General features: G+C 36.4%; 2 protein-coding genes across 3 annotated transcripts in view; one reads left to right on the top strand and one right to left on the bottom strand.

Moving 5' to 3' along the window:
* The window catches only part of DNAJC2 (DnaJ heat shock protein family (Hsp40) member C2), a 29,010-nt gene extending 23,396 nt beyond the window's left edge, over positions 1-5,614 (top strand). For both annotated transcript variants that reach the window (XM_077158131.1, XM_077158056.1), the window contains exons 11-17: positions 363-451; positions 527-596; positions 2,073-2,257; positions 3,042-3,142; positions 3,269-3,376; positions 5,037-5,191; positions 5,487-5,614. In XM_077158131.1, the coding sequence (XP_077014246.1) occupies positions 363-451; positions 527-596; positions 2,073-2,257; positions 3,042-3,142; positions 3,269-3,376; positions 5,037-5,191; positions 5,487-5,561 (783 nt within the window). In that variant the 3' untranslated portion in view covers positions 5,562-5,614. The remainder of the gene's footprint in view (positions 1-362; positions 452-526; positions 597-2,072; positions 2,258-3,041; positions 3,143-3,268; positions 3,377-5,036; positions 5,192-5,486) is intronic.
* A 132-nt stretch (positions 5,615-5,746) lies between these two features.
* Positions 5,747-26,905, bottom strand: PMPCB (peptidase, mitochondrial processing subunit beta). Its single transcript, XM_077158242.1, has 13 exons — positions 26,549-26,905; positions 25,285-25,422; positions 24,454-24,540; positions 23,976-24,105; positions 12,428-12,626; positions 11,997-12,076; positions 9,471-9,583; positions 8,518-8,661; positions 7,597-7,757; positions 6,400-6,485; positions 6,232-6,320; positions 6,023-6,098; positions 5,747-5,927 (listed from the first exon to the last, which is right to left on the bottom strand). Exons 1-13 carry the CDS (start codon positions 26,888-26,890, stop codon positions 5,863-5,865), a joined length of 1,710 nt encoding a protein of 569 aa, XP_077014357.1. The 5' UTR covers positions 26,891-26,905; the 3' UTR covers positions 5,747-5,862.
* Between the last annotated feature and the right edge of the window lie 198 nt (positions 26,906-27,103).

The raw sequence follows: 27,103 nt of genomic DNA, 5'->3' as shown, positions 1-27,103 counted from the left end.
ATCTTTCCTAATTTAAAATTTTAAGATTTTATAGTATAGCACTGGATAGAACCAACTTAATAAAAGAATTTTAATTTGAATGATCATACAGATTTTTGATCCTTTAGTGGTTCTCCAAGGAATCATCCTGACATAATATGCAAAGATCTTCTGTATCATCCTTTTTTATTTTGCTTCCCTGCCATCTTGGCAATTCCTTTTATTGGTTGCTGATTGGATAGAGTTTCACAAGTAGCCTGGGTTATTGATGATCATTTCATTTCACCTCAAGAACCTCTTTGAAAATTTGTGATTGGTAATTGTGTTTATGAATGTATTCTTGAGTATCAGTAGATATAAGATGAAAATGTTTGTGCTTCTAGACCTGGAATCACTTTTCTGACAATGAGGCAGAGCGGGTAAAAATGATGGAAGAAGTGGAAAAACTTTGTGATCGGCTTGAACTAGCAAGGTATACCTATGAAACTGCTTAATGAAGTCCTCTGTTTTGTTTAGGATGAATTTTCAACTCTTTGCTTTTCTTTAGCTTACAGTGCTTGAATGAAACACTCACATCATCTACAAAAGAAGTAGGAAAGGCTGCTCTGGAAAAACAGGTAATGGACAAACACATCCCTTTTTAGCATATAATTCTCCTATTGCTTTTACTTCACTCCCCAACTAATATTTAGCTACTAAGTGCAAAGAGTGTCTTATTCCTGTGTTTCTCATCCCTCCCACCATGCTTTACACAGGGTAAATGCTACTGTTGAAATAAGTTGGATTTACTGTGTAATTGCATGTGTAGTGTTTGATTTATACCTAGCACATTTTGTCAGTTTTTACAAAATCATTTGAAAAAATTAGTGTTTATTCCTTGAGCATTTTCATAGGATTAAAAACATTTAGAAACAAATCTTTGTTCTTTCTAGTCTACAAATCTTATTTTACAGATGAGGAAGTAGGCCTAGAAAATCAATTCAGTTCAGCAGTTTTTAGTACTTACTATATACCTGGGTGCTTTTGGAGAACTTCCTAATGGTATTGTTGACACAGAGGAGTTCATGAAAAGTCATGCTGAAGAGAAAAGGCTTAAGGACCAGAAGATGGAGCACCTATAGTAAATGCTATAGGTTAGACCAAGAAGTGCCAGTTCCAGTTCAAGTGGTTATGAAGACTCATTGAAGGGTTTTAACTGGCCTTAAAGGATGGAGTGTTAAATGAAGAAAAGGGGAGCACATTCCAGCTCAGGGAAACAGCATAAATTATAGATAGATATAGAAGTAGAAAGTTACAGGGAAAACTAGGCGAGGAAGTTGGCTAAGAAAAGTAGAACTGAATTAAAGAGGATTTTTAATATCATGGTCACCAGTTTCCATTAATGTAGATCTTTTGAGTAGCAGAGGGTCAACACTACTATTAGGCTGGCATTTGTAAGCAGGATGCATTAGACAGGTACAAGTTGTAAGAACCTGGACTATGAAGGTGGCAGTGGGGATCCAAAAGAAACTTTGTCAGAGTTAGAATCATTGAGACTTGATAACTGATTGTATCAAGTTAAGGGATTGTGGGGGAGAAATGAGTCAAAGATGACTCCAGTGAGCAACTGACAGAAGCTACAGAGTCAAGTAAAAGTCTTCTATTTTTAGTAGATGTCACTGCATATTTGAAAGTAGACTGGAAGATAAAATGTAAAGAGCAAAACTTGACAATAAAATGTACTTTACTGTCCCTTTCCCTTTTTGCAGAGAAAAGTTGAGATTATCTACTGAAAGGGTAGATATGACAGGTTTGAAATGGCCTAGTTGACAGTAGGCTTGCCAAGTAGTGTCCAAGGCAAATAGAAGCTGCATGACATAAATACAGGGCATCTCTGGCCATGAATGGTTCTTGATTCCTCCAACAGAGCTGTGAAGACTGGAAGCCAGAATGAAGAAAAGCCAAAGTGAAAAGCTTACGCTGGTTTTGGTCTGGAACAGGTCTAGGGTCAGAGAAAAGGTAATACTGAGAGTACCACACAGCGCCAGCCAGGAAGGGAGTTTAGAGTAGCAAGATGCTTTTAAGTCCCTGACTTACCTGTGATATTTGTGTAGATAGAAGAAATAAATGAGCAAATTAAAAAAGAGAAAGAAGAGGCTGAGGCTCGTATGCGACAAGCTTCTAGAAATGCTGAGAAATCAATTGGCGGAGGTGGAAATGGCAGTAAAAATTGGTCCGAAGATGATCTACAGTTACTGATTAAAGCTGTGAACCTCTTCCCTGCTGGAACGAATTCAAGGTACTGGTTTTAACTATGTGTCTCTTTAACACATACTGGAGTCTGAGGATAGTGTAGACAAATACTACCCACATAGTAGCATTGGTTATAGCTGGTAATTCCAGAGATATACTTGGTAGACTACCTTCTACTAAGTTCTGTGCCACAGTGGAAAGTGTGAAAGGCAAAGTCCATTTTGAATTTGCTAGTCTTATAAATTAGTGACATACACACATAGACGATTCATCAACTTCTAAAGAAATTAAAGGTCATGAGAGATAAATTTTGAAATATTGGCTTCTTCTGGCATGGCTTGTTCTAGACATTAGGTTTCGTGTTCTGTAGTTTCTTTCACCTAATCCTTCATTGTTCCCTAACTCAAACTTCAAAGCTAGGATTATTTCCATTTTGAATTTAGTACTCAAAGAAACCTTCGAGATCCAGCCTCCCTCATTCTATAGAAGTGGAAATAAGGCTGTTTACAAAATGATTTCTCTTTTCTTAAGGAAAATAGAAGATATTAAAATGGTAGTATACATAATTGTTTGATTTTATTTGTTAATTTGAAAACAGAATCCATGTGGTTTTTACAAATTTAATCAAGATTATATAGAGATGGTTTAAACATATGAAAAACAAAAAATAGTTCAGGCAGTAGTAATTTAAGTAGTACCATAATTGGGCCACCAATTTGGAGTTAATTCTCTAGATGCTACAGTTGTCCCTTTTAACAGTAAAAGTAAAGAGGTCGTTCTGATTTTTTTGTTATTGTTTTTGTTTTTTAAAACATTATTGGCTGCTGTAGATGGGAAGTTATTGCCAACTACATGAACATACACTCTTCTTCTGGAGTCAAGAGAACTGCCAAAGATGTTATTGGCAAAGCAAAGAGTCTCCAAAAACTTGGTCAGTTATTAGTTTTGAGAAAGCAATGTCTTTATTACCTTGAGTGCATGTTTTAAAAAGTAATCTATGCAATTTAATGAAAGAGTAGACAAGGATGTAAAATGTATTAAAATTTTTCATTTTCAGACCCTCATCAAAAAGATGACATAAACAAAAAAGCTTTTGATAAATTTAGAAAAGAACATGGAGTGGTGCCTCAAGCAGACAATGCTGTACCTTCTGAAAGATTTGAAGGTAAATTTTCTTTTCTGTAGTAGAAAATGCTAGAAATATATGCAGGTTACTTGAAGATATCCAGTGTGTAGGGTCTGTAATCAGAATGGAATTCAGTGTGTACGGTCTATAATCAGAATGGAATTAAAATGTTTAGGAGACTGGAAGATGTAAAGCAAGCTTTTTCAGAAGTCATAGATTTACTTCAACCCCAGTAATAAAAAAATTGCAGTTCTACCATTTCATCTGCTATTAGAGGAGGGGTTTTGGTGGGTGTTTTTTTGTTTTTTTTGTTAGATTTTACAAGTCAGTGTTAAAGGGATATTATTGGGATAACTGGTGTAATGCGAATTTATATAGATTTGAATTGTCTGTAGATTAGTGCATGTATTTTTTGAAGCTTAATTTCCTGATTTTGAAAAATGCAGTAAGAAATTATGTAAGAAAATATCCTTGCTTTTAAGGAAAACATACCAAACTTTTATGGGTAAAAAGGCATCATGTTTACTACTTATTCTCAGATGGTTCAAAAGAAATACTACTTCTGTATATATAAAGAGAGAATAAGCAAATATGGCAAAATGTTCACAAATGGGAATCTAGATAGAATATACAGGAATTTATATATCCTTTTTCTTTAAGTCTGAAATCATTTCAAATTATTTCAAAATAAAGTTAAAAATGATCTTGTCAATTTGATTACACTGAATCAATGTTTTTTAAGTGGCCATGAGTTCAGTTTGGTGAGCAGTGAATAAAATGTATCAGAGAACATCTTATATGATATAGTTATTATTTACGAAACTTTCCTTCATGTATATGTATGAATTGTTTGGGGATGTGACATTTTTCTTCGAGTTTCTGATAAAAATTTGAAAAAAACTACTCTGATACTTTAGAGGGATTTCATGCGTTTGTAAGTCACCAAAGCTGTTTCCCAAAATCAATCTAAGCTTAGATATGCTTTCTATATCACAGTTCCAAATACATGTCTTAGATGAACTGATAGTTGACTCTACATTATAACCTGTCTGTGTGTAACAGTCCCAGTTTTACCTGGATTCTTGGTCTGGTTTATGATCCCAAAATTTCAGTTTGAAAATATAAAAAGAGACTTAGAATGTTCTATAGAGGGAAAAAAAAAAATCATCCAGTGGTTGCCGAAATCAGGGTGCCTTATTTATCTGGGCGAGGCAGAGGGGAAGTTTCAAACACTGGATGGCAGTTCTAAAGGGGCTCAGTCTGCTCTTCCTTTATGCTCTCTACAAATTATCATACAACAATCACATACTAGTATACAGTTAGTTCCAAGCCCCTTCTTGTGTGGGACTTGTTTCCATGTGACACATGGTCTCACCCAGCCAGGAATTTTAACTGTTAGAAGCTCTTTTTTTCCTCTTTTTTAAGGAATTAGATTAGAAATCCTAATGATTGTGCTTCTGAGCCCCACAAACTGTACCATAAATTTGAAAAATGATTTTTTTTTAAAAATCTGGTGAGTATAATATTAAGCTGTTAAGCAGATAACCTGCTAATCATTCCATGTTGAAAAAGCCTTTGAGAAAGCCTTTGAGGTGTTTTTTTTTTTTTTTTTTTGGATATGAGTTATATCTTAGCGTTTTCCCCCTCTCTCATTATTACTTAGAGGTCTATACATATCTCAAAATTTTTTCTTAAATAGGGCCGTACACAGATTCCATTCCTTGGACAACAGAAGAACAGAAGCTTTTGGAACAAGCTTTGAAAACATATCCAGTAAATACGCCTGAAAGATGGGAAAAAATAGCAGAAACAGTGCCTGGCAGGACAAAGAAGGATTGCATGAAACGATACAAGGTTCTATAATATTTTTAGAGTTTATATTATTACTTAAATTGTAACTTTTGTTGTAGTTGGCATTTTTATTATTTCTGTTATTGAACACATGTTTTATGTTCAAGTAGTGATGGTGGTTACTCTTTTGTCCTAAAAGGAAATCTCTAGGTCTGGAAATTAGTGAACTCAATGTTTTCAGTAATATTTTACCTATATTCCTCCAATTTGAATTTTTTACATATTTATTTAGATACCAGAAACATTTATTTGCAAATTCTGAAAGCTTCATTTAAGTAATACGTTTCTCCCTTCCTAGGAACTCGTCGAAATGGTAAAAGCAAAGAAAGCTGCTCAAGAGCAAGTACTGAATGCAAGTAGAGGCAAGAAATGACAATCTTTGTTGTGTGTGCATTTTTATAATAAAACTGAAAATATTGTACAAATTTTCATTCTTAAAATTTATAATTTGAAAGCATGTTGCGTCCATCATAATTTCTGTGAGCACAAACATCAACCATTATATAACATTCACATTAGTCTTATCCTTTGCAATCTTGAGGAAGTATTTCATTCAAATTTCCAAATATACATGTTCATGTTTATTTTTACTTTGTGGATTGACAGCTTAACCATGCAGGTCTCTGTTCGCTTTACAAATAATGTATATTCAAAATATTGTGACCAAGAGCATTTTAATCACAAAGCCAATGCATGTTACCACGAATCTGGTTAAAAGATGGTAGTTGCTCAATGGGACCTAAGGATTAAAAGAAGATAGTTTAAAACTATGAATTAAAAAGAAAAGTTACTTGGCCAAGCTTTTTTAATTAGGAGAAAAGGAGCCAGGCTTACCAATAGCAGCAAGAGCTGGATTCTTATCATAAATATATTTGGTGCATACTTCTCGAATTATCTCAGCATCTATAGCCTGAAATAGGGAAGATACTAAGAGCTTTTAAAAAACTAAAGCATGATTTAGAAATCTTATTTTCAGCCTTTATAATAAGGATTCTTACGTCAAGAAGCTTTTACATGAGACTTGATATCTAAGGACTACTTACATCAATTCTTGCTTCAAGCTCAGGGATGGGAATTCTTCTATTATAGCATAACATTTGCCTACCAATATCTTCACAAATTGGAGTAGAACCTATTTAAAAGAGAAGGAAAAAGTACCATTGAAATATAGATCAACCATATGAAAATAAAACTATGCTTTTAATTCTTACCATCGAGTTGTAACAACATGTTTGTTTTCAGAAGATTTTTGGCTCGTGCAACTTCATTTTCAGTAACACTTGTACAGAGTCGCATCCTAAAAAATATTTGGAAAAATGGATGCTATTGAGTAGTTGGAAAATATGTTTTATGCGTTAGTGACCTAAGAGATGGGATGCTACAGTCTACATATTATACCACAATGTATTATGACTTCTTAAAGGTTATCAATATAGAATACTAGCATATTACTGGTTTTTGTACTTTCCCTTGGTATTAACTTCTCAAAAATGATAAAAGTTTATCTAATTGCTATTAAGCAAAGGTTCTCAATGTTGTATAAAAACAGCCTGACCTCATTTTTAGAAATGGTATAATTTTGAGGTACGACAAGTCCCCATCTGTTAAGGTCTGACTGTGCTAGGGAATGTGAGTCAAGAGGATCAGTGATTTTTCAAAAGAATTCAGTTAAGGCTAACTTAAACAGTTGACAAATATAGAGAGATACAGCCATTTAAGAATGGTGGAGAAAAGGAACACAAAGCTAAATTTTCCAAGGAGCTTCCTTGCCTCTAACTACTGACTTAAGATAATAGTTTTGATTAAAACACTGTATTTTTCTCTTAGCAATGGTAACTTCAGATTTACTTTCATAACACGGGCTTTCCAAGTCTGATTACTTTTATTTTCTAAATAACTTCTAGTTGACATTTAACCATTTGATCTAATCTGATCTAATTGCTTCTGAGAGATTATAAAGTTCCTACAGTATGAATTAGCTTTACAAGATGAGGCTTTGAAGAAATATCTAAGTTACAGACCTTCCTAAACAAGAGACCCCTCTTTCTAGATCATTTGTCTGCAGAGCAGCATTTGAGGATTTCCTAAAGGAAATCACTTGCTAAGAGTGTGGGAAAGAAGAGTAACAAATACATGGGGTAAAAGGAAATAATTACCGATATTCCCATCATGATACTCTTCCACACATGCAGATCTTACTGAAGAAGCAGGTGCAACCATAAATCTGCCTATTTGCTCCCATCCATTATTAGACAATTAAGATTTGACTAGAAACAAAGGTGATCTTTAAAAGAATGGCAAACCACTTGATTAGGGAGCAAAACATCACCATTAACAATGTAGAGAAGAAATTAGCCTTAAAGATGAATCCTAGGCAAGATATAAATTACTCAAAGCTATTTTCTCACCATTCTTTCTGAACAACATGTAACATGTCTGCAACTGTGGCTGGTTCACAAACCATATAGAGCCCCCACAATCCTGTATCTGTGTATGAAGTATTGAAAGACTGGAAGCTATGGCAGAGATTGCCATGACAGGTGAGCTGGGCCAGCTTGCTGGATAAATTCTGTAAGGGAAAAAAATAGTCCAAGAGAGCAGTATGTACATGTGTCCAAAACAACAGAAAAAAGAGATATGTGCCAAACACAGAATATCCTAAGAGACCGAATTTCCAAAATTTTGTCCAGCAAGCAACATCTCAAAGTTACAAGTCAATAAGTATTATCTCACTGACATCCTCACAGAAATTCATAATGTAAAAGCAATGAATGAATCCTTGTAATTAATGAAGTAACTTTTTAGTTAGTTTTTAGGCTTTTGGCTATTTATGCTGAGAGATTTCAAATACTACTATACATGAACCTAGGCTATTTATATGAAATGTGTGTACACTTTATTTTGAAATAATTTATCTAAATTACCTAACGGTTACCTTTTAACACATTTCCTTTGTTTTCTTTATACCTATTTTTTTTAACTGCTGAGAATAAGTTGCAAGATAGGCGCCTTTACCCCTAATATTTTAGTGTGCAGTTCCTGGAAAACAAGTTCATTTTCTTACCAAACCTCAGTACATTATAAAAAATCAGGTTAGCATCCATATAGTACTAATTATTCAAATTCTGCTGATTATCCCACTAATAAGTTTTATGACAAAAAAAATTTGCTAGCACAGGATCCAATCCAGAGTCAGTTTATGTTTTAAAAGTCAAAATTCATGGTACAGAGCGCCATGTCATTTTTTAAAAGTAAAATTCTTACCAAGTATTTGTATTTGGAAAACGTGATAATGGAAAATTACTTTTTAAATTACCATTTAAACTTACCATTCCTCCCCCAAGAGAGCGATCCCAGTTGCCAATCAGTGTATTTGCAACCATGAGAGAGATTGTATCTGGATGTGCCCAACCAACAGCTTCAACAGCAATAGCAAGGTGTGCCAAAGGCATCTTATCATCCCTCACACGGATCTAATTAAGATAACCATTTACAATATGCTTAAGAAGAAAGGAACAAATTAACCAGTCACAACTGCAAAGTTAAAATGTTCATGATGACTCTACTTTGCTTTTCAACTATTAGGCTTGTGTTACACTGCATAGTTTAATCTAAAACAACTACATAAATTAGGGGAAAAGAGACTTTCACCCAAATATCTTCAACTAAAGTACTACAAACTTAGCCATCAGAAGGTGAATGCACCAAACAGTTGCATTATTTCACTAGTAGCAATAGTCTTTTGTCAATCTGAATTTTTCTCTCTACATTTAAACAAATATTGACATCACAGGTTGATCTTTGTACTGCCAATGCTATAGTTCTATACAGCTGCCAATAATCAGGCCTTAATCCAGGATACTACTATAAGCACGTCCCTATTGTGGCAAACCATCTAAGCCTCTTCTAGTGACAAGCAACATTTTCCCTGCAAGTTCTGGCTCTAACAGCAGAACTTAGAGTAAATCCGATGTAAATGGCCATCAAAATTAAAGGATTATTTTTCTACCTTAGAATATATAAATGGGCATAGAAAAGAAAAGCACAGAGAGACAAAATTAAAACTGCCCATTAAGCCTTGCTTTCTTAGGAAAGAGAAATAAAATAGATGGCTAAATAAAATTTCCTTTTACTATCCCCTATTCCCTTTTACTGTTTTAGTTTAAGCCAAAAAAAATTCCTTCCATTTTATTCCTATTAGAAATATGCATATTTTGTACACTCGTTTTGGTAAATACAAGAAACCCAAAGAATAAATACAAATTTAGGAAGGCTGCCCTACCTCACTTCCTGTGAATTTGCAGGGAGGCAGAGCTGGCATTTCTCCCTTCTGTGTGGACAAGGAGTCACCAAAATGAAACTTTGCTAACTCAAGTAGTTCATCATGGGAAACTCCTAAATTGAAAGAAAATATTAAACATTAATTTAATAACAATCTACATCAGACAACTAATTGCCAGTACTTTAATTCACAACAAATTCTAGATGACATAATGCGGTGTAAGTTACACATGAATATTACACAGCACACATTTGCTTGGGGTTACATGGCTTTCCATATAATCAACAGTTTTTATCAACATACCAATGTATTCACAGCTAAGGATAATAAGACAGCTTGAAAACACTACTTTCCATACAAAATCATGCTGTACTAAGTTACTAAGTCTGAGAGTACTAAGTTACTAAGTCTGAGAGTACAAACTAGCCAAAAAGTTAATTTTCTGTGAATTTATATATATATAAATATACATATATATAAAATTTACTCCACACTCACATTCAATCTCTGCATATATATATATATGTGTGTATATATGTATATGTATGTATGTGTATATATTTATATCGTTTTTTCTTTCTTTTTTTTTTTTTGCATGGACAGGCTTTGGGAATTCAACCCGGGTCTCCAGCATGGCAGGCAAGAATTCTGCCACTGAGCCACCATTCTGTGCATTAATTTTTAAAAAGTAGAAAACAATACAAATATAAGCTGTATCTCATTTTACTAAAGTTAGATATGTAAATAAGCTTAGTTCTTGCCATCCAAACTCAGGAACAGAATAGTTTCAACTAAATTTCTGAATAAATCTGTAGTTATTCAAGCCTACTTGCTATACAAAATTTAGTAATTACTTATTCTATATCCCATACTATCCAAACTCAGGAACCAATAGATTCAGCTCGAGAAGAATTCTTGAACACAAACATAAACTTACAAAACGATTCAGGTATTTATTTTCAAGTGCTTTAAAAGATATCTGCCCCAAGATTTCTTTAATTGAAACATTCTAGTAGAATATAAAAGCCCAGTGTACATCCATATTTTCCAAGCAAATCTGTGGTGTAAAACAAGACAGCATAAAACTGTTAGGTTGTCTTCAGTACCACTAAAGGAGAGCCAGATGGTGATGAGACAGTATGAGTACCATGGTGGTATAAGGATGACAGAAACAGAGAATGATAACATGAATGTGTACAGTCACACTGTCAGGAAGCACCTGACACAATACCTTAAATTGTTTTATCATCATCACTAACCAGCCTTCCTAGTTAGACATACTAGGTATTAAATCCTGTTTCAACACCACCTCTACTTACTCCATCCAAAACGAGAAGGATTTATCATTTATGTACCAGTAAGACAAAGCACTGCTAATTAACCTATGATATGCCATCAAGTTACTATTTAAGACATCCCAATTTCAACAATATCGAAATGTGAAAATATATATCTTAAAACCCATGAACTATGATAAAACCCATTGTGTACATGTGCCAACAATGGCAGAGACCTGACAGCATGGTTGTTGATGCCCAATGGAACCAACAGTCCCTTACCCTTCCCAGTGCAGTTTCAAATGCTTAACCCTCAGTCAATACTAGCCATTAACAGAAACGGCATAGTCACTCAAGGGAATTTCAAAGCGCAATGCCTACCAAACAAATGTAACGTGATTTAGCCAAGAGCCACAAAGGATAACATGTTTGATATAGTTAACTCTCATCACCATCTTCCAAAACTCCAAGTAATCAACTTCCGAAGTCTATCCGGTAAAACCAGAATTTTAATTTTTTATTGTAATTTCAAAAGAGAAAAATTTACAATAAGGACACAAAAGAACACTCCACTTATCTTCCCTTTGCTCCAATATTAAGACAGAGAAAGAAACAAGAAAACTGGAACCAACTAAAATGTACTATTTGCTTAAATTCATACTGCCGGTACATCTGGCAGTATTTGATATGAATTTTCTTTCATACTGGTTTCAAACACCTCCCCTAGGGAAGCTTCTCCTGGTGCCCATTGCTTGTTCAGATTCCCCTTATATATTCTCATGGCTTCCTAAGTAGGTCCCCTTTTCAGCAATTAATAGCTTTATTGAATAAATGCATAAACAAAAAAATGAAAGAACAACATATCCATTCCACACATGAACAAGAATGAAGTTGGTTCTCAAGAAATCATTTTTAAATCTCAAGAGATCTTAACATCTAGGGCACTAACCCCCATAATTTCTCCCAGTTCACTCATTTATCCTTTCCTTGCAAGTGACTTCCACTATGTATGTACACTTATGTATTGGAAGATTCATAAGTTTTTTCTGTAACTGAAACCTTCTAAAGAGAAGATAGAGGGAAAGTCTGGTTCCAGTGTTCCACATTCCCCTTACACAATATACTTCAACAATTTTCTCTGTAAATAAAGAGCCATAAGACATCTCCTTAATCAAGCTGTTAAGATTTAAATGGAGAATAACTCTAACAAGTATATTTAAAACATTTATAGAAATTTAAATTGACTAACCTCCAGCAGCAGCAAGAACTATTCTTGGCCCCTTATAATGTGTAGTTATATAATCCACTAAGTCTTTACGATTTATAGATCTATAAATAGAATAAGTAAAGCAATTTTAAAAGGAAACGAGAAAGTATAGAACTACACATAATAGATCTGAAATCAAATTGGATCTTAAGCATTAAATGCCATAGGATATACGCAACAAGTATCAAAGAAGTTCAACTCTTTCACATCAAGGAAAAAGATTTGACACCATTGCTTGTTTATTCTAGAAGCTATTATGAGCCCAGACATCTGGGAGTTATATGGGGATAAAATAGAGCTAACTGCAATCTCATTCAGACTATCAGGGGGAAAATTACTTTTTGAAACATAATCTTTGAATGTTAATTTTCCCAACTCAAAAAAAAAAAACACTCAGAACTGGTTTTACCTACTTGATATTTTCGGTTGGTCCCAAAATTGTCCGTCCAAGTGCAGTATTTTGATAAGCTGTCGCATGAAGATAATCAAAAACGACTTCTTGTAAATTGGTTTCAACTTCCTGCATCTCTCTGAGGATTACTCCACGCTCACGTTCAATCTCTGCTTCTCCCAATGTACTGTTTTGTATAATGTCAGCAAGAATTTCTACAGCTAATTGAAAATAAAACATAAGAAGAAAGACTAAATAATCTTAACTCCTACTACTGAAATCCATTAAACTAGCACCAGAAGTCATGATAATGTCCATCAATACTGAGTAAATGATTAAACTGGGGAAAAACAAATTTTCCTATACATTTGACTTATCTAAAAAGACAATTAAAAATTTTTTAATGTAAAGTATAAACCGCTCTGGTCCAAAAGAGTTTGGGGAAAACTAAATTTGGCAGAAACCTCCACACACATCACTTTGTAAGTGACTCTACATTTGAACCTGTTCAAACTGCCATAGAAATCTGCATATAAATGTAGATTATTCTGTATGAAAATTAAAGTAGACTATTAGCCATGTTAGAAAAGTTAGGTAAATACAGAGGTTCCATATCACCCAAGCATTTACTATCTATGTTGCAACAGCAATGAGACTTCTTTATTAAGAAGCAAAGGATCATCATAATCTAAAATAATCCATCAATGAACTGCTTATAAAACTAGTCTTCTCAAGGAAACTACAAACATCCTTCCCACTTAATCCCAGTGCCTATTTCCGTCCATCTAGTCAATGTTGGTAAAACTTTTAACATGAGCAAAGCCTGGAGCAATTAACTTTTAAAGAAGATAGGAACTCTAAAAGAGATACATATGACTATTAAAGGATTAAAAGTGACTCCTGGGGGTGGGGGTGGGGGGAATGACCTCTAAGAAAAACTAATGAAGGAATCAAATGTTTATACAAAAGTTTTATCTGAATTTATGTTTTAATATGATCTTTCTATATTTGTTTTTAATATGTAATTAAGATTGTAGATGTTAGTACAGTAATACGTGTAGTTTATAAATATTCATATGTTGAGGATATACAATCATAATAGTCTGAAGATCACTAACCATCTGAATATACTAGGCTCTTCACACAGCTGAGGGGATAAAAACTCAAGCAAATCCCAAAATGAGAACTGTTTCAAGGAGCACTTCCATCTTCAAATTACTCAAGGTGCACAGTCTGCTTTTCCACTCCCAGCAGCAGGAGCTGGTCCTTTTAAGCCAAAAGATGGGGGGGAAAAGGACTTTTGCCTTCACCCTTCCTTTCTCTATTCCTCTTTTTATCCTTCCTTGTAGTTCTTTGGGTAAATAATGGAAAGGGTAGGACTCTTTGAACAGTCCTTCAAAAAGGATTGTTGGGGCCCCGCCTAATCAAGAGGGTGAAGTGAGATGCTCCACCAAGAACTGGCATATATATTGCTCGGTGCTCCAAAAAATATCTAAAGGATTACAGCAACAGGGCAAGCACTGAATGAAGAAAAATAAAGTAAAAGTGCTTGGAAAACTTAATGGTACCCTTCCTAACCCCATCACCTCCCTGGTTCAGGCACTCCCAATGTCAGTCCCTGGTCACAATTCCTGAGGGAGCATAGTAACCTTCAGGCACGTACAAGGGTAATTCATGTCTGTAACACTCTGCCTAGCGGCAGCCTGAAGCACTAAAACAGGTCACAAGTGAATTGCTGTCCCAGAGCATGGCTTGCACCTAGAAGTGGCTTACAGAGCTCTCATATAGAGTACCATAAAAGAAACAAATATCAGCTGCATGGAACAAAGGCGTGTCAAATCTGGACATATACTGAAGCATCCAGAACCTTAAGGAAACACTATTTCCTAGGAGAATGAGGACATTCCTATCTGTGTAAACAGGGAATTCCTACAGCCACAGGCAAATGTCCAGGCCAAAACACATCACAAAAAGACCAAGTCCTTATGCTTTTGCCTCAGATACTTGTCTAAACTCATTTTTAGGACAAATAACAATAGGCTAATCTGCAAAGGCTGGGAAAAGTGTTTTTGTTTTTCCTATTTTTCCCCTTAGCTCCTGACATTCAAAGAAATCTCTGACATAACCATAGCTCAGTACAGGCTTAAGCAACAGATGCCTCAGAGTCTAAATTCAAGAGATAATGCAGTAACATATCAAAAAGTCCAGGTTAAAACAGACAATTTCAAACCATTAGAGGAGTTCAAGTCATATAGATAAAGGAATGAGCCACTGCAGGGCTCCATATCCTCAGTGAAGCTTTAAGTAACCAACAAGAGCTGGCAGAACCATCCTCCTCAAAGCTCCAGAAAATATTTAAAGGATTTCAGTAACAGGGCAAATAGTGAAGCAAGGAAAAGGCAACTTAAAAATGGTAGGACCACGTCATGCCCTTGCTGGCCCCTCTCACTGGCTTTACACAGAGCCAACCCATACTCCCAATGCATGTCCCTGGTCCTGGTTTCAGAGGGAGTACAGCAACCTCTGTGCACATACTGAGAACATGTATGTCTGTGTCAGCCTGAAGGACTGAACCAGAAAACTCAGTGCAGGCTCACCACACCAGAACTTGTCCTGTATGTAAAGGGCAGCTGAGAGAGCTGTGTTATAGAACCCATTAGAACAGAAAATCACAGCTATGTGGACAAAAGTTTGCTGGCACAGTCCAGTGCCTGGGACTATGAAGAAACACTGGAACCTAGGGAAAAAGAGGCATTTGAAATCCTTATAAACAGGGAAATTCCTGAGGTCACCAATCATGCCTAATACAAGATGCATGCATACACAGAAAAGACCTATGAAGACCATAAATTTTCAGCTCAAGGAAAGCATTCACAGAGGCTAATCTGCAAGGTCTGAGAAAGGTGGGTTTTTTTTTTACATTCTATTTTTTGTTGTTAGCTCCTGGCATGCAAAGAAAATTGCTACACATCAGCTGGATAAAAGCTGAAAGAACAGATGTCTCAGTGTCTACATTTCAGAAATAACATTAAGATATGAAAACGTCCAGGTTGCAACAAAACATAAACACAGGAAATGACGGTTCATGAAAAAGTAGGAGAATAAAGCCCTACATCAATCAATGAGAGACACCAGAGCTGGGACAGAACAAGTGCTTTTTAAAAAGGGTGCTAAATATGATCAAGGAGCTATCAAAAAACACGAAGAACTAAAGAACATTAGGAAAATGAAAATGAAACAAAAAGAGAATATCAGTAAAGAGAAAGGAAAAGGAACCAAACAGAACTGCAGACTACAGTAATAGAAAAATTCTGAAGAGGGTTCAACAGTAGACTGAAGCTGACAGAAGAAAGAATCAGTGAATTTGAAGACAACTGAGGGACAGAAAGGAAAAAGAAAGAAGAAAAGTAAAGCATCGCTTGAGAGGTCTGTAGGATACTATTAAGCATACAAATATACAGATTATGGGAATCCAGAAGGAAAAGAAAGGGACAGAAAGAATATGAGAGGAAATAATGGCTGAAAACTTAAAAATTTAATGAAAATCATAAACATACAAATCCAAGAATCTCAATGAACTTCAAAGAGATTAAATCTCCAAAGATACACACCAAGATATACTATAAACAGATTATCAAATGCCAATAATAGAGAGTGAAGCTGTAAGAGAAGCACTGTGTAAGGTAAAAGGGAGTCTCAATAAAAAGTGATTTCTCACCAAAGACCACGGAAGTAAGAAGGCTATAAGGTGATATATTTAAAGTGTTGAAAGCGAAAAAGTGCCAAGGAAGAATTCTTTATCTGAGAAGAGACAGGGTAGGATGGTGGTGTAGTGAGGAGCAGAATTTAGTTTGTCCTCTAGGCAGCCAGTAAATAGATAAGAACTGTATGGAACAACTGTTTGGAGGACGTCAGTGAGCTGACACACATCCTACACCAGTATGAAATGGTGGAATGACCAAGATCCCACACAGAAATGTAAGCTTCCCAAACCCAGAGACTGGTTCCTCAAGGGAATGAGAAGCCCCGCTCCGCCTACTGGGACCAGCCACATCACTGGTGCCACGAAAAGCCACTCGACCAGGCGTGAGAACAGCTGCAGGACAGTACAAAACAGCCGCCCCAGCCGCCCCGCTGGTGCCAAGATCAACCATCCTGAGGGACGCAGCGAATAACTGCCTCACCCCAGGCCATTCTGCTTAGCACCATCGCAGCTGGGGAAGGGGGGGGCTAAGGGGAAGAGGTGGCTAAAGAGTGCCATCTGTTGGTAAGCCTCAAGTAGAAGTACATCCCCTCCAAGAGATCTGGGCCTTGAACTGCTGAATAAATACTGACAAAGTGCAAAACAGGACCTTAAGGCAAACCCAAGCAAAGTACAAAATCTAGATGAGTCAAGGAAATCATCTTGCAAAATAACTTCACCAAGATAAATGTCCCAAACATAACAGAAAATCACAAAGCATGTGAAAATTCAGGCAGATATGGCCTAGTCAAATCATCACATTAAAACAACAGAGGGGAAAATTTGGAACAACTGATCAAGGACATTCATAATAGACATAAAGGGTATCAAGAAGACACTGGAGGAGCCCAAACTCTTCCGAAAAATGGAGGAAAAAGGAATGCTATACAAACTCATTTTATGAAGCTAATATTTCTAATACCAAAAAACGGATAAAGACACTACAAGAAATGAAAACTACAGACCAATCTTCCTAATGAACATAAAGGAAAAAAATTTTCAACAAAATACTAGCAAATCGAATCCAATGATACGTTAAAAGAATTAGACATCACGACCAAGTGGGGTTTATACCAGGAATGCAAGGGAATGTTCAACATAAGAAAATCAATCAATGTAATAGAGCACATCAACAAATCAAAAAGGAAAATCACAAGGTCATATCAACTGATGCTGAAAAAGCACAAGAAAGTTCAGTATTCTTTTATGATAAAAACACTTCAAAAGGTAGGAATCGAAGGAAATGTCCACAATATCATAAAGGGCATATATGAAAACCCATAGCCAGCATCATACCCAATGGTAAGAGATTGAAAACATTCCCCTAAGATGGGGAACAAGACAAGGATACCCATTATCACTGCTATTATTTAAAATTGTACTAGAAGTTTTTAGCTAGAGTGATCAGGCAGCATAAAGGAATAAAAGGCATCTAATTAGGAAAGGAAGAAGTAAACTTTTCATTTTTTGCAGATGACATGATCCTATGCTTGGAAAATCCTGAGAAATCTACAACAAAACTACTTAAGCTAATAAACAAATTCAGCAAAGTGGCAAGATACGAGATTAATGTGCACAGAACTGTAATGTTTCTATATACAAGTAATGACCTAACTGAGAAGACAATTAAGGCAAAATCCATTCAAAATAGCAACTAAAAAAATCAAGTATCTAGGAATAAGCTTAACCAGAGTTGTTAGAGACCTGGTCACAGAAAACTACAAAACACTGCAAAAGAAATCAAAGAAGATCTAAAACCGGATGACTAAGGATTATCTTAGTTAGAAATAATGGAAATGCAGATCAAAAGTACAATGAGATTCACCTCATAAGAATGGCTGCTATCAAACAAACAGAAAACTACAAAGGTTAGAGAGGATAAGGAGAAACCGGAACACTCACTCACTGTTGGTGGGAATGTACAGTGAATGGTACAGGCTCTGTGGAAGACAGTTTGGTGGTTCCTCAAAAAAACCAAAAATCAAGTTGCGCTGATCTGCCAGTTTCAGTACTTAGTATATACCCAAAAGTGCTGAAAGCAGTGACACAGACATTTGCACTCAGATGTTCATTGCGGCATTATTCACAACTGACAAAAGATGGAAACAATCCAAATGTCTATCAACAGATGAGTGAATAAACAAAATATGGCATATACATGCAATGGAATATTATGTAGCAGTAAGAATAAATGAAGCCACAAAGCATATGACAGCATGGATGAATCCTGAGGACATAACGTTGAGTGAAATAAGCCAGACACAAAAGGAGAGATACTGTACGATTTCACTAATATGAACCCCTTAGAAAATTTAAACTCAGAGTCTTAAAACGTAGAAAATTGGACACCAAGAGATAGATAGGAGTTAGAGAAGGGGAACAGTTAACTAATATGTACAGATTAGTTCCAAGAATGAACATAAAAGTAGGGGTATGGATAGAGGTCATGGTAGTTCATGGGGTTTATGAGTAACATTGCCATATTGAAAGTGAATATGACTGAAACAGGTTGTTTAGATCTATGCACCTCACCAATTACCACTACAAATATAAATAAGCTCTTGCATAACTACTTCAGAAGTATGACACTTGTACGAAATGTTAATAATTGCAGGATATATGGGAAAAATTACTTAAGCATGCTATATGGTCTATATAAAACAGGAATACATCACTAGTCCCAGAACAGTAAATAACTGGAGGAATTGACAAGAATTAAGGGGAGTTTTGGATTTTTTCTTTGGTGTGGGTGTGTCTGTTATTTTTCTCTTTGGAAAAATGAAAACTGTCTAAAATTGAGAGTGATGATTGTACAACTAAGTGAGGATACTGTGGAACACGATTTTTTATTTGGGATAAAATATGTGAAACATGATTGTTTATTTGGGATAGAATATATCTCAACAAATCTGCAGATTCAAAACAAATAAACATACAGAAAGATTCAAGGGCTAGAGAAAATGTTGGTAGGGTAGAAGAATGGACAGCCCTTTGGAGCATAATATAATGGATCCATAGGAGGCTAAATATAGGGTCTCCATATTATTAGGCAATCTCATTATTGGGAATATATTCGACAGAATGGAAAGCAGGACTTCGCCTACAGTATGAAACCAAAGGAAGACAGGTTTATTTCGTCCAAAATCTAAATTTTCTGTAGCACACAATCTAATCTAACCTGACTGGTCAGTACAGTTAAATAACATAAATACATGGAACCTAGAGCTAGGAACGAGGTCCTGTAATTCTGTATAGTTTAAATTAAAGCTGAGATACATTCCAAAGTATGTTAGGCCAGTAATTAAAAAGTACTGCCATGGGTTTGATTCCTGGACCATGCACCCCCCAAAAAAAGTACTGGCAAAGTTCCTTGAGCGACTGGTGAAAAAATATGGAACTATTAAACTTTCCCATCTAGGAAATCCCTGATACTCTGTCTCAAACATTAGGGACTCTCAAGTTAATAGGCAAAGCCCTTGATCTTAAAGCTTGTTCTTATGCAACCTTTGCCTGTAACAGAGAAGCTAAACCAACCTATAGTAATGCCTAAGAGTTACTTCCAGAGAACCTCTTCTGTTGCTCTGATATGGCCTCTCACTCTCTAAGTCTAATTCTGCAGGTAAAATCATTACCCTCCCCACTGCGTGGTACAGGATGTCCAGGGAAGAAAGTCTCCTTGGCAATGTGGGACATGACTTCCAGGGATGAGCCTAGCCCTGCCCCATGGGATCGACAACACCCACCTGACAAAAAGGGGGAAGAGAAACATAACAAAACAAGATAACAGTGGCTAAGAAATTTCAAATAGAGTCAAGAGATTATTCTAGAGGTTACTCTTATGCAAACTTCAGTTAGATATTGCTAATTGCCATGCTATGCCAAGCCCCAACCAACAGTATTTCTGAAAACCCTGAATAATACCGAGGGCTCTATCTGAGACTCTACAGAAGTTTCATACTCCAAGTTCATTTTTCAGAAACCTGTAACTTCCAGATGGTTCCTAGGCCAGATAAGCCCTGAAACCCAGAGTTACCAGTCACTCCAAGAGCATCAACCAGTTGCATCGCCCTACTCCATAATGCTGACACCTCTTTGTAGCACGAAGCAATTAGAATGGCCATGGCCCAAACATCCTTAAAGAGTGGGAGAAGTTTCAAAGGAGAAGGTGGAATTGATTCAGAGAATATATAACAAATTTATAAATGAGTACATCTACTAAATAATTATATTGATACTTCTTTTTAGTCTCTAGTCTTAGAGCAGCTAGAAGGAAACATCTGAAATGGTAGAACCTTAACCTATACCATTTAGAAATTTGTTTTAAAACTACTTGTTAAAATGTACTTTGAAATTTATTACTTTTTCTATTCATATTTCACAATAAAAAAAAAGGAAAAGAAAAGCAATATGTGATTCTGAGCAGGACCTAATAAAAGAGAACAGGCAAAGAAAAAAAATACCAGTGGATTTTTTTTTTTGCAAAAATGGAAAAACTGTTCCTGAAATTCCTATGTAACTGTAAAGCCACATCAGCACTGCAAAAGAACAAAGTTTGACCTTGTCAAAAAGGTGAAGAGGCAGCCAACTCAGGAGGAAATCTTTAGAAATCACATATCCAATAAAGGTTGAATACACAGAAAATATAAAGAAATCCTATAACTGAACAATAAAAAGACAAACAACCCAATTAAAAAATAGACAAAAGACTTGGATTGACAGTTTCCCAAAAAGAAAATATAAATAGCTAAAAAACACACGTAATGACGTTCAACATCACCAGCTATGCGGGAAATACAAATCAAAACCACAATTTCACACTTACAGAACGGCTACTATCAAACAAACAAAAAACTACAAGTGTTGGAGAGGACGTGGAGAAATAGGAGCACTTATTCACTGCTGGTGGGAATGTAAAATTGTATAGCCGCCATGGAATACAGTGTGGAAGTACTTCAGGAAGCTCAATTAGAACTGCCATATGATCCAGCAATCCCGCTACTAGGGGTATACTCAGAAAAAGTGAAAACAGGGACACAGACATTTGCACATTGACGCAAACAGCAGCATTATTCACAATTGCCAAAAGAGATGGACACAACCCAAATGTTCATCAACTGCTGAATGATAAACAAAATGTGGTAGATACATATGATGGAATATTACTTAGCAGTCAGAAAAATGAAGTCCTGTTGCATGTGACAACGGGGATGAATCCTGAGGACATTTTCTTGAGTGAAATAAGCCAGGCACAAAAGATATTATATGATCTCACTAACATGAATTAAATATGAGCAAACTCTTGGAGTTAATATCTAGAACACAAGTTACTAGATGATAGAATGAGGATGAACAATGGGGAGCGGATGCTGAATTTGTACAGAATTTTAATAAGGTTGATTGTAAATGTCTGGAAATGGATTGAGGTGATAGGAGCACATTACTGTGAGTGTAATTAACAGTGCTGAATATTACATTTGATTGTGGTTGAAATGGGAAGCTCAGTTCGTATATGTCACTAGAAGGAAAGCTAGAGGAGGAAACATTGGACTGTATAACATAGAGAATCCTACAGTGGACAATGGAGGTGGTTAGTAGCACAAACATAAGAATGTTCTTTCATTAACTAGAACAAATACATGTCACTTATAAGGTGTTAATAAAAGGATGGTGTGCTGGTTTGAAAGGATGTATGTCCCCTAGAAAAGCCATGTTTTATCAAAATTCCATTTCTTAAAGGCAGAACAATCCCTATTCAATACTATATGTTTGAAAATATAATCAGATCATCTCCCTGGAGATGTAATTTAATCAAGAGTGGTTGCTAAACTGGATTAGGTGGCATGTCTCCACCCATCTGGGTGGGTCTTGATAAGTTTCTAGAGTCCTATAAAACAGGAAACATTTTGGTGAATGAAGGAAATTCAGAGAGATTAGAGAAGAATGACATAGCCATGAGAAGCAGAGAGCCCACAGCCAATGACCTTCGGAGATGAAGAAGGAAAATGCCTCCCAGGGAGCTTCATGAAACATGAAGCCAGGAGGGAAAGTAGCAGGTGACACCTTGCTCACCATGTGCCTTCCCAGCCAAGAGAGAAACTGTGACTGTATTTACCATGTGCCTTTCCAAACGAGAGAGAAACCCTAAATATCATCAGCCTTCTTGAACCAACGCATCTTTCCCTAGATGTCTTAGATTGGGCATTTCTATAGACTTGTTTTAATTGGGACATTTTCTTGGCCTTAGAACTGTAAACTAGCAACTCATTAAATTCCCCCTTTTAAAAGTCATTCCATTTCTGGTATATTGCATTCCAACAGCTAGCAAACTAGAACAGATGATATATGGGGAAAAAATAAGCCTAATGCAAACTGCAGACTATAGTTAACAATAATAGTATAATATTCTTTCATCAATTCTAACAAAGGTACTAGACCAATGCTAAATTTCAACAATAGGGGGGGTATATGTGATGTAGGTTTTTCTTTCTGAAGCAGAGAAAATGTTCTAAAATTAATTGTGATAATGAAAGCACAACTCTATGATTATACTAAAAGTCACTGATTGGGCGGGCCATGGTGGCTCAGCAGGCAGGAATGCTTGTCTGCGATGCCAGAGGACCTGGGTTCAATTCCCGGTGCCTGCCCATGTAAAAAAATAAAATAAAATAAACAAATAAATAAAAGTCACTGATTGTACATCTTGGATAGATTGTATGGTGTGTAAATAAAACTGCTTAAAAATTAATAGGACTTATGAAAAAACAAAACACAGCCTGCGAACTTTATATCAATGTAAAATTTCTTAAATTTGACAACTGTACTTACAGCAATTACATAAGTGAATATCCTCATTCTTAGGAAATCTACATGGAAGTATTAAGTATTCAAGAAACATGGTATATACAACTTACTCTCAAATGTTTATAAAATAGATATAGATGTTTAATGGATAGATATAAAGAATACAGTGTGCAAGTCACTGTTAATTACACCCACAATAATGTGCTATCACCTCAATCCATTTCCAAACATTTACAATCAACCTTATTAAAATTCTGTACAAATTAAGCATCAGCTCCCCATTGCTCATTCTCATTCTGTCATCTAGTAACTTGTGTTCTAGACTCTGGGCCTCAATTTGCACAACTACAAAATGAAGACCCCTACCCTGCATTTATCAGAGGGCTACTATGCTGATTAAATGAGACAATATATATAAAAGTACTTGAGTAAAGTGTTATTCAAACATTATTAATGAAAGCCTATTAGAAATCCAAAATGTTAAAGAAAGGAAGTTAACTAAACTAAAATAAAAGAACTTAAAGCTCAATAATTTCACCAGTTAGTACTAAAATTGCTAAATGTTTACAGTGGTAAAATGTTTTGTGTAATATTCCTTTAAGAAAGTCAAAACACTCTACAAACTATGCTATGTTGTCAAAATGATTTTCAATTCTACAAAGTAAAAATAAAATACCTATTTTATTACTAGTTAAAACAACTGTCAATAACCTTACAAATAAATATTTGCTTATTTTGCTCAGGACCAAACAAGAAATAAAAACTATTAAAAATGTTTTACTACACAGGTATGGTTCTGGAGGAAGTAAGTTTGAGCTAAGGCTAGACTCTACTTACACAAATCTTCAAGCCTGTGTTACTAGACATTATTTGTCATATTTAAAGAATATATAAAAACAGCAGCCCCGTCCCCAGAGTTTGGTTCATAATAATGGGGCTCACTTTCACAACAGACATAATAAAATGGTGCTATATTATTTCTGAATCCCTGGTGAAAATTATACAACTGTAGCATAAATAACAATACCTCTGGGCAAATCTTTCGAGAATGCTTTGGCATAATATACAGTTTGCTCTCTGGAGGTATAGGCATTGAGATGAGCACCCATGTTTTCAATCTCAAGCTCTAGATCTAACTGGGATCTCTTTTTGGTGCCCTGAAATAAAAGAGGAAAACAAAATGCATTATTTTACTGGTCATCTGTTCCAAACACTTAACTAGTAATAAGGAGGACATAAGTCTGTCAGTTTCACACATAAGTCCAAATTTGGTTTCTAAGGCTTCAGAAATGGTATATACATTCAGATGACCCTTACTTCCCAAGAAAAACATTGTTCCAACTTTACAAAGCAACTACCAATAATTATTTTAGTTAACTGTTCAGAAAAAAATTTTTTTAATTAAAATGAAGCATGCCATACTACTGAGGAGTGGTTCTCTTTGTCTTTAAAGAGTGAGATTTTGAGTTTACTGCCTCTTAAAGAAAATGAATTGTAAAACTTGCCTTGAAAGCCATATGTTCCAGAAAGTGAGCTGTTCCATTATTCTTCTCATCTTCATATCGACTTCCAGCATCAATCCACAGTCCAACCTTAACACAATCAAGGAACAATTCAATAAAACATCACTTCCTTTTTGGGAAGGAGAGAGGGGTTTCTTCCCTCTTCCTGACAAATACTTTTCAATCTTAATACTAAAAGGTTTACTTGAACTGAGTGAATTAATAGTTCATTTGTATGGACTATCTAAGACATTTAAAAATTTTGGTCATCAGGTACTGCTGAGTGCTATAAACATCTTGCCTGCTTCACTCAGGATCCAGATTCTCAGTTAGACTTGTTGCTACAGCCAAGAAACAACTGTCATATAAAGAATATCAGAGTTTGTCAGAAAACCTAGATTCAAATCTTGGCCCTATCACACACTAACTGTGTGACCACGGACAAAATCATTTAACTCCTCCGAATGTGGTTCCTCCACTGTAAAATAGGTGTGACGATGTCTACCACACAGGAAAATGTTTTAAAGATCAAATAAGGTAATATATGTAGACATCTGGCACAGAGTAGTCCAGCAAACATATCCTTTATTATTTTAATATAAGAAGTTACAAAATGAGATAGAAACACTGAAACAGGGCACACATACACTGGGTATGGAAGAATCACTGGAAGAAAGGTTCTCAACTCAGAGACACCTGTCAAAGCCAAATAACTGTCCCCATTTTTCAAACACCAGCCAAAAAAATCCTAGAAGAGTTCAAGATTTAAAAGAACAATTTGCTCTCTCTTTATAAAGATTCATTCAAGCAGAGAAGTTTCCTTGAGTCACTTACCGTGCATGTCGAGAGCCCAGAATCTTCAGAGGCCACTCTGAGTCCATTTTCTAAACATGTTACTCGTGTTTCAGGAACATTCAGAACAACTTGTGTAGCTGCCTGTGTACTTCTCGATCTGTTTCCTCCAAAATACAACTGGGAGGAAGAAGGTGACACATTACTATCCTGGTATCAAATACTGATTAGAAAACCAAATCTGTCTCAAAGGGACTATTTCGAGAAAGTAATCTTTCCTCCTTAACTTCGATTCCATTAGGAGCCACCCATTTGACTGGCCTAAGAACTTTACTTAACCAACCACTCTCCCAAAGGCAGCAAAAGGACTATAAACTGTGTCCCTCAGGAAACAAAAGAAGTTGTTATCATTATCCAAAGAAATAGTGGCTTTATTTCAATGTCTCTCCTAGAAACATTTCACATTCATTATATGAATCAGGAAAAAAATAAAAACACGTAAGGGAGAGGAAAAACATAAAAACACAAACACACGACATAGACATGAAACTTGGGTTTTGTTGTTCAAGAAAAACAAGAAGTTTTGAAAAAATACAAAAAGTGAGGAAAGGAAGAAGGGCAGGTGCTCAAGATTACTCCTTGGCTGACGATTTGTTTACTGTGGACAATTAGCAATTTTCTTTTCCTTCATACAATGGTTAAGGTCCCACATTCCTTGAAGAAGGCTATGGGCTCTTTCAGTATAAAAATGCACATACAGACAAAATTTTACTTTCGCTAACCCGGGGTTCGCAAGAAAGCCCATTCACGAGCTGAAAATGAAGCAGCTTAAGCAAAAAAAAAAAAAAAGAAAGAAAGAAAGAAAGAAAAAAGAAAAACACAAAAACTCCGGGGCGGTAGCTACTTCATTTATTAATTTCCCCAATTTGCAACCATCGTGCTTTTAGTGGTCCACATACACTCCTTATAATGACTCCTCAGAAACTGGACGGAGAAGGTGGGGGCGGTGACCAGGGTCGCCTCACATGTCATTAGTAGGTCACACGCAGCGGTTTACCAAAAATAGCCCAGCCCGAGTCAGAGTTTAGAGGCTCCATACAGCCTAGGACTCCGCGTGTCGCGTCGATAACGCCCAGAGCCACCAGCCACAGGCCGGGAGCCCGCGACTCAACTCAGCCGCGCGGGTCAGGCTGACCGATCAGACTTCCCAAACCCAGCTCGTGCACATAAAGGGGGCGCCGCCACCTCCCCCACTGGACACCGTCCCGGTCCCGGGCAGCGTCGCGACAACTAGCGAGAAACTCACTCGCCCGGCGGCGCCTCCGACCAAAAGCCTGTCAGCGAAACGCCACAACCTCTGCCTCGCAGCTGGCAACAGAACCCCTCGTGCTGCAGCCGCCGCCGCTACCGCGGCCATCTCCGCTAGGGATAAGGAGGAGAATGTGCTTCCGGGGTCGTGACCTGAAGTTCCGGAGCTGGAGGAGAGGCCCCACCTTGTGGTCATGATGATAATGGCACTCTTCTGAAGTGCGTTTTGGAGGGATAGGAACCAGGACAGTGTCTTGACCAGTCTACACCAGTTAGGAAGTCTGTAGGCCCTTGTATCATCGGTTACGCTTATCAACCGCCGATAGCCTTGAAGGCACATATGTGGAGGAGTTAAAAGTAGCCTGGTTCAACATATCCTATTGGCGGTTGGAATTGGTTGGAAAGGAAGTAAGAACCCTACTCACTGCTTGTAAAAGAAGCGTTTAGTGGGAGAGACAGGTGTGGTGAAAGGTGGGAGGGATGAATTCAGTGTTGACTTCTTCACACTTCACACTCTTCAAATCTTTGCAGTCTGGCTCTCCATCCCAGCCCG

This window comes from Tamandua tetradactyla, chromosome 1 (assembly GCF_023851605.1).
Source record: "Tamandua tetradactyla isolate mTamTet1 chromosome 1, mTamTet1.pri, whole genome shotgun sequence".
Taxonomy (NCBI): Eukaryota; Metazoa; Chordata; class Mammalia; order Pilosa; family Myrmecophagidae; genus Tamandua; species Tamandua tetradactyla.
The sequence above is the reverse complement of the archived record's forward strand: the minus strand, read 5'-3'. Positions and strand labels throughout refer to the sequence as shown.